The following is a 16,600-nucleotide window of genomic DNA, read 5'->3' as shown; positions in this document are numbered from 1 at the left end:
GTGCTTATAATCTCACCAGCAAAATGATGGATAAATGGAATGGGGAAGCCACTTTTGCAGTGTATGGATTTTTTCTCCAATTTTATGCCACCTTTCGTAGCGTTTTGCACATTGGCAATCTGGTCTGGTGATGTGCATTCGCTTCAGCTTGTGTGCATGTGCGCAATGGCCTGGTTCCGGTTTTATTTCGCACGTACCTAGTGTGTTACACGATACGTGACCTGCGCCCGGAGAATGGGCTAGTTCCCCATTCAAGGTTAGGGAAAACGCGAAGACGATGCAACAAGCATCACCACCCATCACACGCAGGCTGTTGAAGGTGTGGACTCGCCTTGCTTTTGTTTGCAACTGGACACGACAGCAGAGGTGGCTGAAAACAGAAGAGAGACTTTCAGAAAAGCCCAAGAGGCCCCCAAGACTCCCTTTCCATTTCACTTCAAACGGTCCAAAACATCGTTCTTCTAAGCTGTGCGGGATATTTATCACACAACCTCTCCACAGGGAGAGATTTTCCTACGGTACGAAGCTGTCACTGCATTGCGTTACAATATCTGTATCGAATGACAGGCAGACGACGATGGTACGCTAGTAAATAAATCTCCACCCAACATTTCACCCCGTCTTGGGCGGCACGGGTTGGTGGTTGGGCTAATTGTTCCGTACGGGTGCATTTTCCCTGGATTGATAGGATTGAGAACGGAACCCGATGGAGTGTTGGGTTACCGTACCAAAGGGGATGATGAAACCCGCGCACACTGCACTGGGTTTCATTTGCGAATGGATGGATTAGGTGTTTCTTAACCGGGATCTTAAACAACCGAGAATGGATGAATCAAGCGCACAGGTTCAAAAGGTTTTTGCACCGGATCTTGTATCTTTCTGGCGGGAGGAGGAGTATATAATGGACTACGGATTTAGATTGATTGGTTGAATGCAATGAAACCAAATCTAGATTGCTTTTATTTGTTACACCAAACACGAACGACTCGATGGGTATTTCTTGGAGGTTTCTTCTGTGATATTTAATACTTAAAACTAGTGATCTACCGTAAATTAACCCTTCATTTACTTGGGAGATTTTAAAGCGTTTCTTTCATTGCATCTGTTTGTTTCCCAGGATAATTTTATGGTTGAGATAAGGTGGATGGCAAATAACATCAATTCTTCTGTAGTTTGCATACTTCTGGGCGCTGTGTATGATATTTTATTTGTGTGAAAGCGACGTCAGGCTTTTTTTTAATTCTAGGAGATGTTTTGTACTCCGTCGAAACGTATTTTAAGTGGTTTAATGAAAATAATATATTATTTCATATAAATTCTTGCTCTTGCACCAAGTATGCTCAGAATAAGGCAAACTATGCGGAAGAAATGCTTTTTAACTAATGTAATCATCAGCACAACCGATGCTGACAATACAGCAAATGCCTCAATAATCAAACTATAAATAAAGTAAATAAATTCTTGCCCTTGTCTTGAAAAGTCTTTAATGAATTTCTGCCCAGGCTTTTCTGTTCTACAAACTGACTTCAATTATTATGTAGGACGATCTTAAGAAAATTTTCTTGTCCAATATGTGGAGTCCGAATGGAGTTGTGGACAATATATTGTACTATGTTGTACTACTGTATTGGAATGTATACTTCGAAACGTAGTATTCAACGTCGAACGAACTCTTTTATATAAATTACAGAATGTAGTACTATATTCGTGAAGAAGACAAGCGTTAGAAGCCAAAACGAGTTTATGAAATTGTCTTGGAAGCTGTGCGAAGTCCATCTTCATACAGCTTTTTCATTAACCAGTAGTACGAAAGCATCCTTTTGCAAGATCCTGTTTGATGCTGTTCAAGGTCCTATTTGGACATTTAGTGACTCAAAATAAACTCTTAACTTTTCACTAGATTTCGATTCGTATCTTTTAGTTATTTCATACCTCGGATAATCCAGAATTACTTCAATAATATCTGACTACCTTCTGATGTTTGACTTTGTTAATGTTGTTTTACTCGAGAAGTCTTGTAAACACAGAACTGACAATTAATTCACAAAATCATAATTTCTAATTACATCAAAACTGTGTCCAAAGTTTGTTTTCATCATTTGTCTTCTATGTATTACTTCCGCTAGTCTAATGATTGCTTAAATGCCATTGCTTAAGTGCGGCCAGAAACTCATTGCTTCAGTTATTTTTTAGTACATTAGAGACTTTTTTTGAAGCATAAATAACGTAATACACCATTAGCCTTAATACACCAACGGGCAACAGCATTCTTATACAACCTTCATCAACATTCCAAACTTTGCACAACGGAACAAATGCTCATCACGAGTCGTGATTTCGTACGCTAGCTTCATTATTACCGCCACAGCCAGCTAACGGGTGACAAAAATGCATTTGCAAAAGATTGGGGTGATCCGATATGCATAATTTTCCTTCAAATTTGATTGCAGACAGAGAGAGAGAAGAATAAATGGCAGCTTTAATCACAGAAGAAAAAAAGCACACACACACACCAATGCTTGATTGGTGCTACGAGTCAGATGTCCGGTGAATAAAAAAAAAATTAATCACGATACTGGCAAGAAGCAAAAAAAAACATTATAAACAACCACCGGGTACGGCCACGGGTTTTGGTGCTGGAGTGATGCAACCGGTCGGGGGAGGCATCTTGCCAGCTTGCCACAATGCAACGCGCCACCAATTTGAACGGACCATCAAAGCCGAGGCTACGACCGGCACGAAGCAATTCCGTACCGAGCACACGAAAGTACATTTAATCCCGTTCGTTCTGCAAAGGCATAAATGTGCACAAACCAAACTGGCAGCAAAACATTGGCCCCGGCCGATACCGAAACAGCCCGATGATTAATGCATTAATCATTCGCCACGCAAGAATCTCGTCCACCCGGAATGGACCGATCGGTTGACCAAGCGGGGTTTTTTTTTTGCTTCTACGGCTGTGAAACGATTTTTTTTTTTTGCACATCTCCCCCACTTCTCCATCCCTGAAGCCAAAAAGGTATTTCCGACGTCGGCTGAAGCTGCTAGGTGAAACATTTTCTACCACACGAATCAATAATGTGCCAATGAAGATGATGATGATGATAATGCTCGCCAATGGAATGGCCCGGCGACTGTGCTGTGGCACAATATTGATATTACGAAAAAGAAGAAAGGGGGGGAAAAATTGCTATACACCCCATAAAGTACGCGGCCCCTGTCATGAGTCAACTGTGGTGTGCGCCTTACACCTCCCCCACATCTTTGCCATGTTTTTGCAGAACGGGGATGAAGATCGAACGAAGATCGGCCAGTTATTTCCTGTCGCCTGTGGTTTATGTGTGTGTGTGCTGAACTAAAAACCGGTACCCGCGCGCGCAATCACTCGATCGAGCGAGCACATTTTATCGATCAAAGTCGTCGAGTTTTTATGGCACACCAAGCGCCCTGTAAAGGCCTGCAAGATCCGAAGTTTTACTGGGGAGTACTGAAGGCTTAGAAACATCAGGGTCGTCTCGCAGGGAACGATAGCATATACAAACTGGCCGTAAAGGATTAGTCCGTAAAGATGCATTATCTTTCGATGCAAAACTGGCCAAGCCTGTCTGCTGTTGCTGCTGCTACTCCTGTAACATGGACATCGCAGTGCGACGGGTTGTTGCGCACATGTAATCATCATCTGTTGATTTGTTTGCGTATGCTAAACGGCAAATCGACAAGTGGTGGCATTACCGTACCGGCAGGTGACCTTTTGCGATTAGTGGCTTTCGATTAGTGGTCCCAGGTACACCAGGGCACCAAGGCACCACCATCCAACGTATGCATCACGGTATAATGAGTGCGCGCATGCATGGCTCTTGTTGTTACCTTCGAACCGTTTTTGTGCCGCAAAACGATTTTACACGGAACTTGTGTATGTGTGTGTGTCTGTTTGTCAAGCGCAGCAAAAACTAATCTCTATCAATAAATTGCAATAAATCAATGTGCAAGTATGCACAAGTGTCAGGAGCGAGCAGCAATCGTTCAGTGTTTTGATCGAAACTCGATACGAAGAGGCAGAGTACAAATGCGATTCCCATTCAGGAGTAGTGGTTTGAACATTTGCATCAATCCTCTTGCACCCCGTCTCGTCAAGTACTGCAGGAAACGAAATTCATTGAAATGTGATTTAATTTCATTTGAACATGGTTCTGTTCGTTACTGTGAAAGTTTTGTACCTGTGTGTTTTACTTTTTTTTTGTTCGTTCTGATGAACACTGAACATAAAAATATGAAACTAATGGCTATCAGAGCGAATTACATTACATTCCGAGTATCCTTCAATCAACATACACACATCCATCAATCAACATGCATTCGTAACCCATCAAGGGGGGAACCTTTCCATAAAGTGTAAAATAAACCACAGAACCATCGTGCGTAATGTTTGATAATTTGCACCATTTCTTCTGTAACTTGTAATTAAATTTGGATGCACACGTTTGTTCTCCGGTCGCTAACCGATCGTTACGCGCTTTTGCGCTTTTTTTGTGCACCGTTAGTCACACAACTAAATGTAATAAATGATGAATTAATTAATTCACGAACGTTCTGACGAGGGATTGCAATTGACACTTACTTTAATTGTGTTTGTTTATTTTTTACTGAACACAGTTTAAGTAAAAAGTAAAGGTAGATTTTAAAATGTTTCCAAAGGTAAATCAGTGATGGGAAATGCAAAATGGATTCAGGAATTCATCTGTGAGGAACTGGATTCGACTCTCGGGATATTCTACAGTCGACTCCAGTGCTGTGGACTACTACCTAGTACTACTCCGCTGACACCACAGTGCTCCGGATTTTTTAAAATCTCAGATTACTCATAGATTTCAGCACCTTTCTATGAATTTTTCGCAATTCAGTAGGATGCGGTTCGCTGGAAATTCTGTAGTAATCTTTAGTGTTCCGACTAAACCGAATCCTCTGAATAGAAAGCTTTTACGATTTACTCCGAACCACTCAAACAACTCTCCCGGTTCCAGCACTTCCGTTTGTATTTATCCAAACATTTTCCCGGGATTCCCACACGGCATTGAATAGATTTTACAGTGCACTTTAGCGATATCGACAACGATTTAACCAATAAAATAAATCAAGTATAATCGGACCTTACTGGTTGGGGATATGATTATTTACCCACTATGTAGTAAGTTTACAAACACGAGAGGATCGGGGATCAAATCCCATCCGGACCAAAAACCCGTACTCAGGACTTAGTATCCTGCTTACCGGTAAATAAAGCCAAGAAAAACCAGTAATGGCACCCCAAGACTTCTGCCTAACTATCAAACCTGTATAAGCGAACAAGCGGGCTAGTCTGAAGTACATGAAACGGGATCAGCCTCTGCTTAGGAGATTGGCAAATTTATAGCATTTTTTTATTATTTTTTTATTTAAAGCATTATTTGAGTGAAAAGAAACTGATTTGAAAAAACAGCATTAAGTATTAAAATAAATGCAATTTTGCAATCAAATAAATTTTGCTAAATTACTCAAAAAAAAAAAAGCTAAGGCTATAACGTTAGGAAATTTTCAAGTTTTTAGAATTTTTTTAAAATTTTTTGTATTATTTTTTATTCTTTTTTCATTTAAAGCAATGTTTGAAAGAAAAGAAACTTATTTCAACCAATTGGCATTAAAATAAATCAATTTATAAAATTTTGCTAAATTTCCCAAAAAAAGGTTAAGGCTATAGCCGTAGGAAATTTTGAAGTTTTCAGTTTTTTTTAATTTTTTTATTTTTTTAATATTTTTTATTCTTTAACTTACACGCTTATGCCGGTTTTTTATGACTCCGAAATAAGCTGACTCCTAATAACGACTCATTCACATTGAGTTGATTCACTAAAAAGAGTTCACTAAAAAGAGACTCATTCTCATCTCTAGTATTAATGAACAGCTAAAGCAGACCCAACCAGTAAGGTTCGACTGCATCTATCTAAATCGGGGCTTTGTCTGAAAGGTACGAAAGGATGAATTTTTGATAATTGCAAATTGTAATAGGGAAAAAAACTACCACCTGCTGTTTAGAAAAAAAAACTGAAGTTGATCTGAAGTCGATTTTAAAGTTTCCCAGGCCATTTCATGACCATCACTAACACAAATGCAGTATTTCAAAAATGTTTTTGAAGCATTTATTTCGCGTTTAAATCCACATCATGACTCTCTGCACCAAGTTGAATCGTTTTATATTTGTTCTGCCGTGCTGCAATCAAAACTACACCGTCATCTTGCAGTTACGGACGTTTCACGGTCCAGCAATTCTTTAACCTGATGATTAAACATGATTGAACGGATGACAGGAACTGTTTCCATATTATTTTTTTTTTTGCTTTTTTAAAGGCATAACAAGAGACTCATCATCGTTTTGTTGGACGTGTGTAGTTGGGTGGCACCAGCAACAACAACAACCAACCAAAAAAAAAAACACGGAAAATAAACCAAACAAATCAACCACTCATGGTGGTTCCACCATTCGGCGAAACGCAAATGAGGCGACAAGAAAAACAATCTCATGCATGGAAAGGAAATTACCCGCAGAGTACGTGCTGCAGTTGACGGAACAGCCTAACCAAGCCAAAAAAAAAGGGGGTGGGTACTCAAAATCACACCAGAAACCTTACAGAAACCAAGGGAGAAAAAAAAACTTGATTGCCATGCAATTTTCCGGACATACCAAAAGCGTGCTGTCACCACGAAAGCGTTCTAGTCACTTCACGTGTCCACACGTGGGTGTGTGTGTGTGTGTGTGTGTGTATGTATTTTTCGCGCAAACAGTTTTCTTCCGAAAAATGACCCTTCCTTTGGGCCCTTCGTACCAAACTTAGTTCCACGGTCGGCACTTGCCCGGGGTGGTATACTGTTTACGCAAAGGAAAGTGTTATTTCTGTGATTAACAAGCTTACATCTGCTGCCGTTCTTGACTCGGTGCTGTTGCGTTTCTTGGCGTTACTTTGCTTTTTGGAGGAAGGCAAGCAAACACGACCGAAACGCCAACTGTGTCTGTCGGCATGGAAATATGGTGTACGTCGGTGTATTTGTTTAACTATTTCAGGCAAAGTGCAATCGTAGGATGCATCGTGTGTTTTCCCACTTGCGCTTACCATTTTTTCGGAAATATACAAGGGAAGACCTTGGGAGAGTAACGTGTTTAATTGCACCCGCTCGTCACAGGCACGCGGCAAACAAATTCACTTTGTTTTACGCATATGTTTTTGTAAGTGTGGCACCCCATGCTTATGAACAGAATGTTCTTTTATGGTGAAATTTATACTATCGCTTTTTTTTGCTTTATTGCACCCAAAAACACGGTGCATGCAGGCGTTATGCAGCTGTCCAACGAGAATGCAGCGTCGGAGCAATCATTCGTACATTAAAGTAAGTGAACATACCGTCAATCATGTTGGCAGCATAGGACTGTCTCCCCAAACGGGTTTTCGTTGATTTTTGGTTTAATGTTCATGTAACACACACAAACACTTTTCAGCACCAAAACACCACTAACAACGCACAAAAAAACTAGAGCTAAGCGCAGTGATTGGCAGTATAATCCCTCTTGCCGCATAAGCTTTGTAATCGCATATCTGCCCCGATAGCATAGCACCTCATACACAACGCACGGCCAAACAATTTTGTTTATTTTTTTACCCCCTGGAACAGTGTCTTTTCTGTCCACCGAACACTATACGCGGTTATTTAATACCTCACTGCAATGGATGGGATTATCTCTGTACACTTTATTCCTGGTGTGTGTGTGGATTTTTTTATTCTTCTTTCAATCACTAACTTCTTTCGCTATGCTGAAACCCTGAGCTATCAAACACTTGCAAACATGCACCAACTTGAATTGTTTTCATATTATGCTGCATTTGTGCGCAACAACGCAGCCAGGGAAACAACCCTTTTTTTGGATACACTTTTTAAACACACTATGGATTTGCAAAAACTTACTTTACTTATAGTTGAAAAACACCGACCATACCGTCACACAACTATTGTTCGATTTTAGTTTATGGAGTACGCATCTATGCTTTGAAAAAAAAAACAAACATTAAAAAGTCGAGCAGACAGCATATCTGCTCGAATAAACTGTCAGCGGCTGCTCGAACAACAGCCACGATATCTGTAACCATTGCACTGAGGTGTGATTAGTGCTTTTTCCATTTTTAATATTTTTGTATAATATTGCGGATGTTATTTTCTTAAGATAAATACTGCGTAATTATTTTACAATATTCCAAAAGTCGATTTTATTCCCGTTCTGCCTTATAAAGTTTCAAAACAAATAATTTTCTTCATTGTTTTATGCAAGAAAGTTTTTGCTTGATTTTTCTTTTCAAATGCAATTAATTTAAAGTGCCGTATACACGTTGCAAAGTCTTGTGGTAACAATTTGAAATTGCATAATACTAAATAAACTCTGGTACTGTAAACAAAACATACAAAAAGAAATTATATTTATATTGCTTTGCATTTTTTAAAGTATGTTAAAAATACAACGCTCAATTCACATCAGTTTCTTTGAATGACATTCACCATTCTCACCACTCGAGTGCAACTCGTGGTGTATTTGTCATGTTTATACACCTTTGTTGTCATTCGTGTAGCAGCCACTAGAGTAAATGTCATTCGTAACAGCGTAGGCCGTACATTAGCTGTATTTTGTTAAAAGTAATGAATATTTTGAATAAAACACTTTTGTAATGGTTTTCTGTTCGCTTCGTTCGTGCATCATACTTCACATGCCGTGCCGTGAAGATAGTTTGTTGTTTGTGAGGTGCGTGCGTGTGGTATAAAGTCCCTTAAACCTTGAGACTCTGTTGCCGTGTTTATCATCGTGCGCTGATAATCGTCACAGCACACTCCCGTGATCTTTGTTCACTTTTAGCAATATTCAACGTGTCACCAGGTGCTCCGCACAGTGGCAACCAACGAGACAATTTGCCAACTCCACACACACAGCATCACCACACGCAGCAGCAGATTTTTCTCCGTTGCTCCACAAACCATTTCGGAGCAGCTGGGTAAAGGTCAGGGTGGTGTTCTTTTTTTTTGGTGTGTGTTTGTTGTTCATTTGCAAAGGAGTGTCGACACTATCTGTAGCTTCTTGGTAAAACACGACCGAACACAAGACATCCTGTTACAACAGCAACCTCCCCAGAAAAGGTGCCCGGAAGGAGTTAGTTCCGCCATTCCGTCGAGTTGTCTTTCTTCGTGGAAAAGAAACGGATGGCAGTGTGAGGAAACCAACAACCTCCTCCCCCTTCGTACCCAGACCCACAGGCAACATTCGTTCAACGTAGGAGAAACGGCGAGTAAACAACAATTAGAGTGAAAACGAACGAAAAGAAAGAAATCAGCAAAAACACTTTCGCTCGCGCCGTATGTGTGTGCGTATGGCCAGCTTTAATGATTGTTTCTTGAATGAAAGAGAAGTGTTTGATAGTGAAGCGGTGAGGAGAGGAAACAAGTGAAAGAAGCGCAAAAAAAGATCGTGCGTACATGTGTGTGTGTGTATGGTTTGAAAACAACAATAACAAGTGCAACGCAGCAGCAGACAGAGCCAGCGCCAACAGTTTGTCTCGTGTTCGTGCCCGAAGCCCCATCGTAATGGCCGTGTGATGATGGAATCCATTGTAAGGATTCCCGTACGCTTCAGGTGTTGTGCCGATTGTCAGTGCTAAAAAGTCCCTTGAGACGGCTGCAGGACATTGTCCTTACTCGCTTGTGTTTTAATTAACGTGTGTGTGTTCAGGTGTATTTTTGCGTTGTTTCTTTTTGTGTAATACAAATGTTTCGAAAGAGCAATCCGAGTAGACAGACCGTTTCCTTTTTCATTGTGGCATTCATGGAGTGGTGTTAGTGTGCTCTTATCCTTGCTGATCTGATATCCGTGCGGTGGATACTATTGTGTGCCATTGTTACTCCTGTCAAAAGTGCGTTCATCCAGAGAAAGAGAAAGCCTACTGTGTGTGGATTTTAATTACAAAACGAAAAGGCTCACATCATGGGGTTACTTTTTGCAAAAATCTGGAGTTTATTCGGCAATGAAGGTAAGGGTCGTTTTGCATCGAAGTAAGCTGCTAAAGTTGTTTGACATACGTCACTTCGAAAAGTATATTGCAACGGCAATGAAATCGTTCGTTGGCCTACATTTCGAAATGGGAGCTTCACAGCACCACCCCACCCAACAACAACAGTTGAACAGTTGTCTTTTCTTCGTCGGTATAGTGAAAGGTTTTTGCTCTCGATCACGGTCGTGATCACATCAACATCATCATTGGAAACATCGCTACTATTTGTTAAAGTTTTTTTTTCGCTTTCTTCTACACCGTTGCGTTGTGTGTTTGTACGGGTCTCTTTTTTTCATTCTGTTTTCTACTCATCCGCACAATCGTACAACAACACGCTTATCAACGAAATATGTACCACATTGGGCGCCTACGGGTTGCTTATCATGTTGTTACGGAACATACAAATGCATTTACTCCGGTAGTCGCTTCACACCGGGTCCAGGGAAATGTAAACAATGTTCCGCGAAATGTAACGAGAGAAATTGGATTATTGAAAGTATGTTTCGTTTAGTGAATGTTTTGCCGGTTAAAAGATTTTCTCAACCATTCAAAAGAAAATACGCTTGGCAGGGAAAGGTAGATGATAGATAATTAGTCACCCATAGGGTGGTCATTAAAATTGTATTCAAGCACTAAACCTGTTAGATGAATAGTTGGTAGAAAAATTTAAAAAGTGAGGGTTTTTAAGGTAAATATTAAAATACAGTGGAACGCCGGTTATCCGTGCTCATCGGGACTGGGCCCTTGCGGGATAAGCGAATATCGCGGATAATAGGCACAATTCTTTTTATTGATAAATATTAGTGTTTAGTGTGTAATGGGTAGACTTTTTTATAAAGCTAGATGTTAATTTTCTTATTTACACTTTGCAAAGTAAATCTGTTCTATTTTCGAATTTGAGCAAATTATATCATTTCCTATTGAAGCTTTTATTTTTTTCCGTCATCGGTTTTGCATTTCATATGTCAATTCTCCTTCGCAACCGTCATTTCCAAGCTGCACGGATAATGGGACAGCCGGATAAAAGGTACCCGGATAATCGGCGCCCAACCGTATTAGTAAATATTTGTAAATTTTAAAATTAGTGAATAGTTTTTTCTTATCCTTTGGGTCAATTGAAGCAAAAAAATTAAATATTATAAAACGTAGGACTGAAATGTGAAGCAGTTGAACATTTTAATCGAGATAATATATGATGGTTAGTTTTAATGTTCATGTTTTTTACAGTTCATTAGCTGAATTTTTAAGTATCGCTGTTGAAGCATTTCATACTTACCTAATTTGAAAACAAATAGTAAAAAAATGCCAATTAAAAGCTGTTTAATCAGCTCGAATAATCCGACATCCGGTAAACGGCGTGCCATTTTATATATTTACCAGATTGAGACGAAGGTTCCTCACACAACAAGATCGATTTCATATACCCATCAAGACCGTTCTCTTCCGTAGCCAGGACATCTAACAATGGATACCGAAAATTAGATATATCTGGCCAAGACGAGGCTATAATGTTTAAAGGAAAAAAGAAGGATATTTAATAGGTGCTTTATTTCTAGGAAGGTTCTAAAGATCGCTTCCTAATGTTATGCTTACTCCAAAATCAAACAGATTCATTCCATAATTCCTTGGATTTTTGCCAAATAACAACAAAAAATGTCACATCAACAAGTTTCCAGCCCCAAACTTAAGTCATGGATTCTGACGCAAAGGCTTTTTGCCTTCAACACATTCATGAAGATAGAAAGAGGCGAAAAAAAACCTACAAAAACCACTGATGACTAAAACCATTTCTATCGGTTTATTCTCCTTCCCTTTTTGAATCGGTAAAGTTTGCAAGCTTCCGATGGGTGTGCGTCTTGTTTTTTTTTTCTTCAAGCGAGAAACCAACTTTAAAATTCCGAAGGTCACGCTTTGAAAAGTGAAACCATCAATTTAGAGGGAAACGATTATCTGTTTGCTTTCCATCGAAACGCTTGTTTTGCCTAGGTGCTAAAGTTTATTCTCCCAAACATTCATTTACTGTTGTTGAATGTTTTGGAACCTTTTTTACTTACCTTCCCCCGCTGCTCGAGCAATGGCATTTTGCGATTGGAAAATATAATTTAATCTCCACCGCACAGACAACAACACAATCAGTAAAACGTGCGCTGATGAAACAACGTACGACTGACACGCATTTGTGAGGCTCAAAATAAAAAAGGGAAGCAAAAATCGATCCGCGAACCAACAACGGTCAACGCGAAAAAAAAATAGAATAAGGTTGCGATTGGTGAAGCGTACGAAACTGGTCCGGTTTCACTCACTGGAACGACCCCGGGCACGAATGCGTGCGTGTGTGGACATGGTTTGATTTTATTTTAAACATTTCATCACGACCGAAAACTCCACGGCCCAGTGTCCCGGCGGTGTCTTTTGGTGTGATAAATCAATTAAACGTTATATAAAAGCCGTGCGGACATTAGGAAATGTGTTTCTGCTAAAGAAATTTATTGTTTGAACATAGAAAAAACGTAAGTGATTTGCGTTCTCGGTAGTGATTTGTATTGTTTAATTTGTTTCAATTATCATCAGTTGAGTGAATCACAACTTTATTCATTTCTTGTTATTTATTTCTTATTATTTATTATTATTATTTATTTATTATTTATTTATTTATTTATTATTTTTTTATTTTTTTTTATGATATGAATTTTATTTCGTATTTTCAAAGCTTCAAATAACAGAAATTTTTGGTAAAAATTGCAAACCTTTATAAAGACAAAGAACTAAATTCCAGGCGAAGCAGTAAACTTAGACAGCGCTCTGTTACCAGTCGTACATGCTAGACAAACACACTGTTTGAAGATAGCTCAATCAAATAACGGTAGACGGGTAGAACTGTCAGCTGATAATCAAAACAAACCATTGTTCGTTGTATGTTCAATGTCAGGGTGTAATCAGACATAGCCGACAAAATCAAACAGTTTTGTTCGATGTCGTGTTTATCCATTACCATATTGTATGCGATTTTGCTTGATCATTGGCAGAATGCTGCCTAATCCCCATGCAAAAAATCGCGTTTTATTCAAAAAAACGGTTTTTTAATTAGATAATTAAAATTTCTCGAAGACTGTGAACCATTTGGATTAAAATTTTCATCGAACATTCTTCACACAATTTACTAGTAGTACAAGTTTTAGTCGGGTTTTGTTTTTAAAATGATTTTCGATTGTTTAAAGAAGCAGAAAAGGTGATAAATTTTCGTATAAAAATCACTTTTCCAGCTTCAAACATTCACCATTTTGCCTTTAATTAATAACTTCAAAATCCGCTACGAAAAGTACTACGGTTCTTCTTTCAAAATAATTAGGTATACATTTTAGAATTATGATTGTTCTTGATGAAATGTCAGTTGATACTACAAGCTCAAACTTACTACAATAATGTCAGAGCTTTAATGCTTTTAAAAAAGTTCTCGTAAAAATGTAATTTTGAGTGTGTATACTAGTGATGGAAAAAACGGATCCAAAACTGGAACCGATTCCAGAATCGACTCCGGAACTGGAACCGGTGCCGGTTCAAAATCAACAGCTCCGAAGACGGATTCGAACCAACAGCTTCGTAACAACATGCTTTCTCGCTTTGCCTAACTAACAATCAAACCTGCCAAAGCGTGAAAGCAATTCGGCTTCGGAACTGGCACCGAACCTATAGGTGCACTCCGGAGCGCCCATCACTAGTATATACTCTATCAAACGATTACGTTTGACTTGAAAATCCCCCATTTACTAAATAATAATAATAATAATTTATTATATGTATGTATAACCTAGGTGAGCAAGGTCTATTAGAGATTTGAACCCAGACCGGGAAATGATACTTAGTCTTGCATTACACAACTTTTCTATTTTATCGAGTGTAAAGAACGGCTATAAAAAGCTACTACTAACTACTGCGTTAGGATCGTTCCTCCGTAACAATTCTAGATAATTGAAGTTGATTTACAACTGTTCAAACATATTATATATTTTACCTCGCTTACATTTCTGAAGAGTTTCGACACTAAATATATATTCCTTGATATACATCCGCGGTAACTTTCACTTCGAGCTACATACAATCGTACATTTCAATCCAAATTTGCGAGTAACTCCGTACGTACGCTTCGGTATGGATTATTAAAATTATAATAAATTACCTCCAGACCCTTCCGTACGCATTCCAAATCACTACCCTAACCATACTTTCGCTTGTTTTGCTCGACTCCATACGAGGTTGTCATACGATACCGACGACTGTTGTTGTACTGCAAACATACTTCGGCAAACATCACTCCTCCCACCCACCGACACAACCAATCAAAAGTTCCAACTACAGCTAACTTAATCGGGTAACTGGCTTAAGTTTTGCAGCTAACATTACCGTGGCCGTAATGAGAGTGACTAGAGTGCGATAGCAGTAGGCCCTGTCCAACCCTTGCTCACCTTAAAGCAGATATCGCTCGCAATCGTCAAGATCGGATCGTGTGTTTGTGGCTTAACTCTTCGACCCTGTGGGGATGTTTTAAATGTCCTCTGCTCCACTTTAACGTTGGTCGATGTCCGATGACAACCCTTCGGTTTTTGAGAGTGGCGTAGTATTAGTGTATTTTGCTCACGATCTTCACACTAGATCATGCGTGGGATAATGTACAAAACGGTCCGTCTAATGCGTTCCCGCTTGATAGAAGGGGATAGTGTACGAGAATAATCTGATAATGTCACGGTCGATCGAGCGTTAAACACGCGTACCACCAAACCCGTACATGTTGTAATGTGTAAGAGGGTGAGTTCCCAGTTGCCCTTCGGTCGGTGGATGTTGTCGTGTGTTGGTACAACTTCACCTATCGGCCTCCAAAATCGTGGTACAGCTTTAATTGACAATTACAACGCTATCCCTAAACTGGGGTTAATCCGAGGGGGTCTTTAACCCTGCGTCCGGAAGGATTGTGTACGTGCAGCAGTAGAAATAAAGTTAAACGAAACACTCCAGGGTATATGTGACTACACAGAAATGCGGTCAGAATTATGCTCGAGGGTAAATATTCTGTAACTGAACCACAGCTCAGCTGTGTGAGAGAAAACAAATTATCCCTTTCGAAAGAGGAGTTGCTTCGAAACCTTTGCAAAAACAAAAACCCATGTGAGGTTTGGAAAATGGAGCACCTTGTTAACCAGATTGTACATCAACAGTAAATAAAACATGAAAGTCCATTAAAGAAGAACTCTTTAATTTTAATACAGTGCGGGATGAGTTTTTACTCTCCTTTTTTCCTTTTTCGACCGTTGCCGTTTACTGAGGTTTTTGACCGTGGTTATGGTTTTAATGTTTCCCATGTGTTTATTGCTTGCTGTTCTTGGTCTGGCAGCTATATTCAGCAAGACATTTACGGTGCTACTACAGCCTGGAAAAGCATTTTAATTTTATGATGTGTGATTTACTACCGTGAAGCGTTTGGAAAGGGAATTAAATAACATTAAACACTAGTTCAATCGTTTTGTTATTAAAATAGTCGTATGAAAATAAGAACTCGATTTATCAAATTTCTTTGTCAAATTGTCTTTTCTTTATCGATACTAATTCATTAATATTTTCTTTATTCTCTCTCTCTTCATATACGTTTTCAGAACACAAACTCGTCATGGTGGGATTGGATAATGCCGGCAAAACAACGATCCTGTACCAGTTTCTAATGAACGAAGTGGTTCACACAAGCCCAACGATCGGTTCGAACGTGGAGGAGGTAATTTTGCTCAAAATACACCTCCACACTTCCGCGGCGGAAATAAGCCGCTTATTTACAGAGAGTACCACATTCATATACTAACCGCATTTTGTTTGGTTTTCTTTTCTACTTTCATGTTGCTCCTGCGTATGCAAACCAAACCAAATCAATGGCGTTGTGTCGGGTTGCATATCATCATTGTAACACGTGCAGATTGTATGGAAAAATATTCACTTTCTCGTGTGGGATCTGGGCGGACAGCAAAGTTTACGGGCTGCCTGGAGCACTTACTACACAAACACGGAGGTAAGGCAGGAAATGGGTTGGATCAATGGATCGCGGCACCACGTGCTGCACGTGGCGATCCGTTGTCCGTTGGCATTATCATCCTTTCGAGTTAAAAATAGTAACACCCGCACAACGGTCGGACAACCATGTGACCTAACCCAGTGCCTGTAATGTGTTTATTGGAAGCATATGTGGATCATACACATTAGGATGTACACGAGGCGTTACCGCACATTGTGACTGATGAATGGTCATAATCTTTTTCGATCATATCACAATATCAGTAAAATGCTATGCAGCATACCAATTAATATCTAGAAAGGAATAACATTTTTTATATATTTCCATAAATATATAAACTTTTTTTTATATTTCCAGTTCAAAAAGGGTTAAAAAATCCCTTCATTAAGTTTTATTGCTTTCAATTTCTGATAGAAGATTCAATTAGCTGTTCTAA

The 16,600-nt window shown here is 39.3% G+C and overlaps 2 protein-coding genes across 6 annotated transcripts in view; one reads left to right on the top strand and one right to left on the bottom strand.

Moving 5' to 3' along the window:
- LOC125772382 (uncharacterized) overlaps positions 1-8,428 on the bottom strand; it is a 142,989-nt gene extending 134,561 nt beyond the window's left edge. For 2 of the 3 annotated variants that reach the window (XM_049444051.1, XM_049444055.1), the window contains exon 1: positions 7,990-8,428. The gene's annotated coding sequence lies outside the window, so the exon portion shown is untranslated. Of the gene's footprint in view, positions 1-7,430 lie in introns of all 3 variants that reach the window. The other variant, XM_049444047.1, reaches the window with a different exon arrangement.
- Positions 1-16,600, top strand: part of LOC125772408 (ADP-ribosylation factor-like protein 5B) — an 84,798-nt gene that overhangs the window by 48,750 nt on the left and 19,448 nt on the right. Inside the window, exons 1-4 of one of the 3 annotated variants that reach the window (XM_049444112.1) lie at positions 8,653-8,815; positions 9,794-10,091; positions 15,758-15,873; positions 16,069-16,161. In XM_049444112.1, coding sequence (XP_049300069.1) covers positions 10,046-10,091; positions 15,758-15,873; positions 16,069-16,161 — 255 coding nt within the window. In that variant the 5' untranslated portion in view covers positions 8,653-8,815; positions 9,794-10,045. Of the gene's footprint in view, positions 1-8,652; positions 10,092-15,757; positions 15,874-16,068; positions 16,162-16,600 lie in introns of those variants that run through there. The other 2 variants (XM_049444111.1, XM_049444114.1) reach the window with 2 other exon arrangements.

This window comes from Anopheles funestus, chromosome 3RL (assembly GCF_943734845.2).
Source record: "Anopheles funestus chromosome 3RL, idAnoFuneDA-416_04, whole genome shotgun sequence".
Classification (NCBI taxonomy): domain Eukaryota; kingdom Metazoa; phylum Arthropoda; class Insecta; order Diptera; family Culicidae; genus Anopheles; species Anopheles funestus.
The sequence above is the reverse complement of the archived record's forward strand: the minus strand, read 5'-3'. Positions and strand labels throughout refer to the sequence as shown.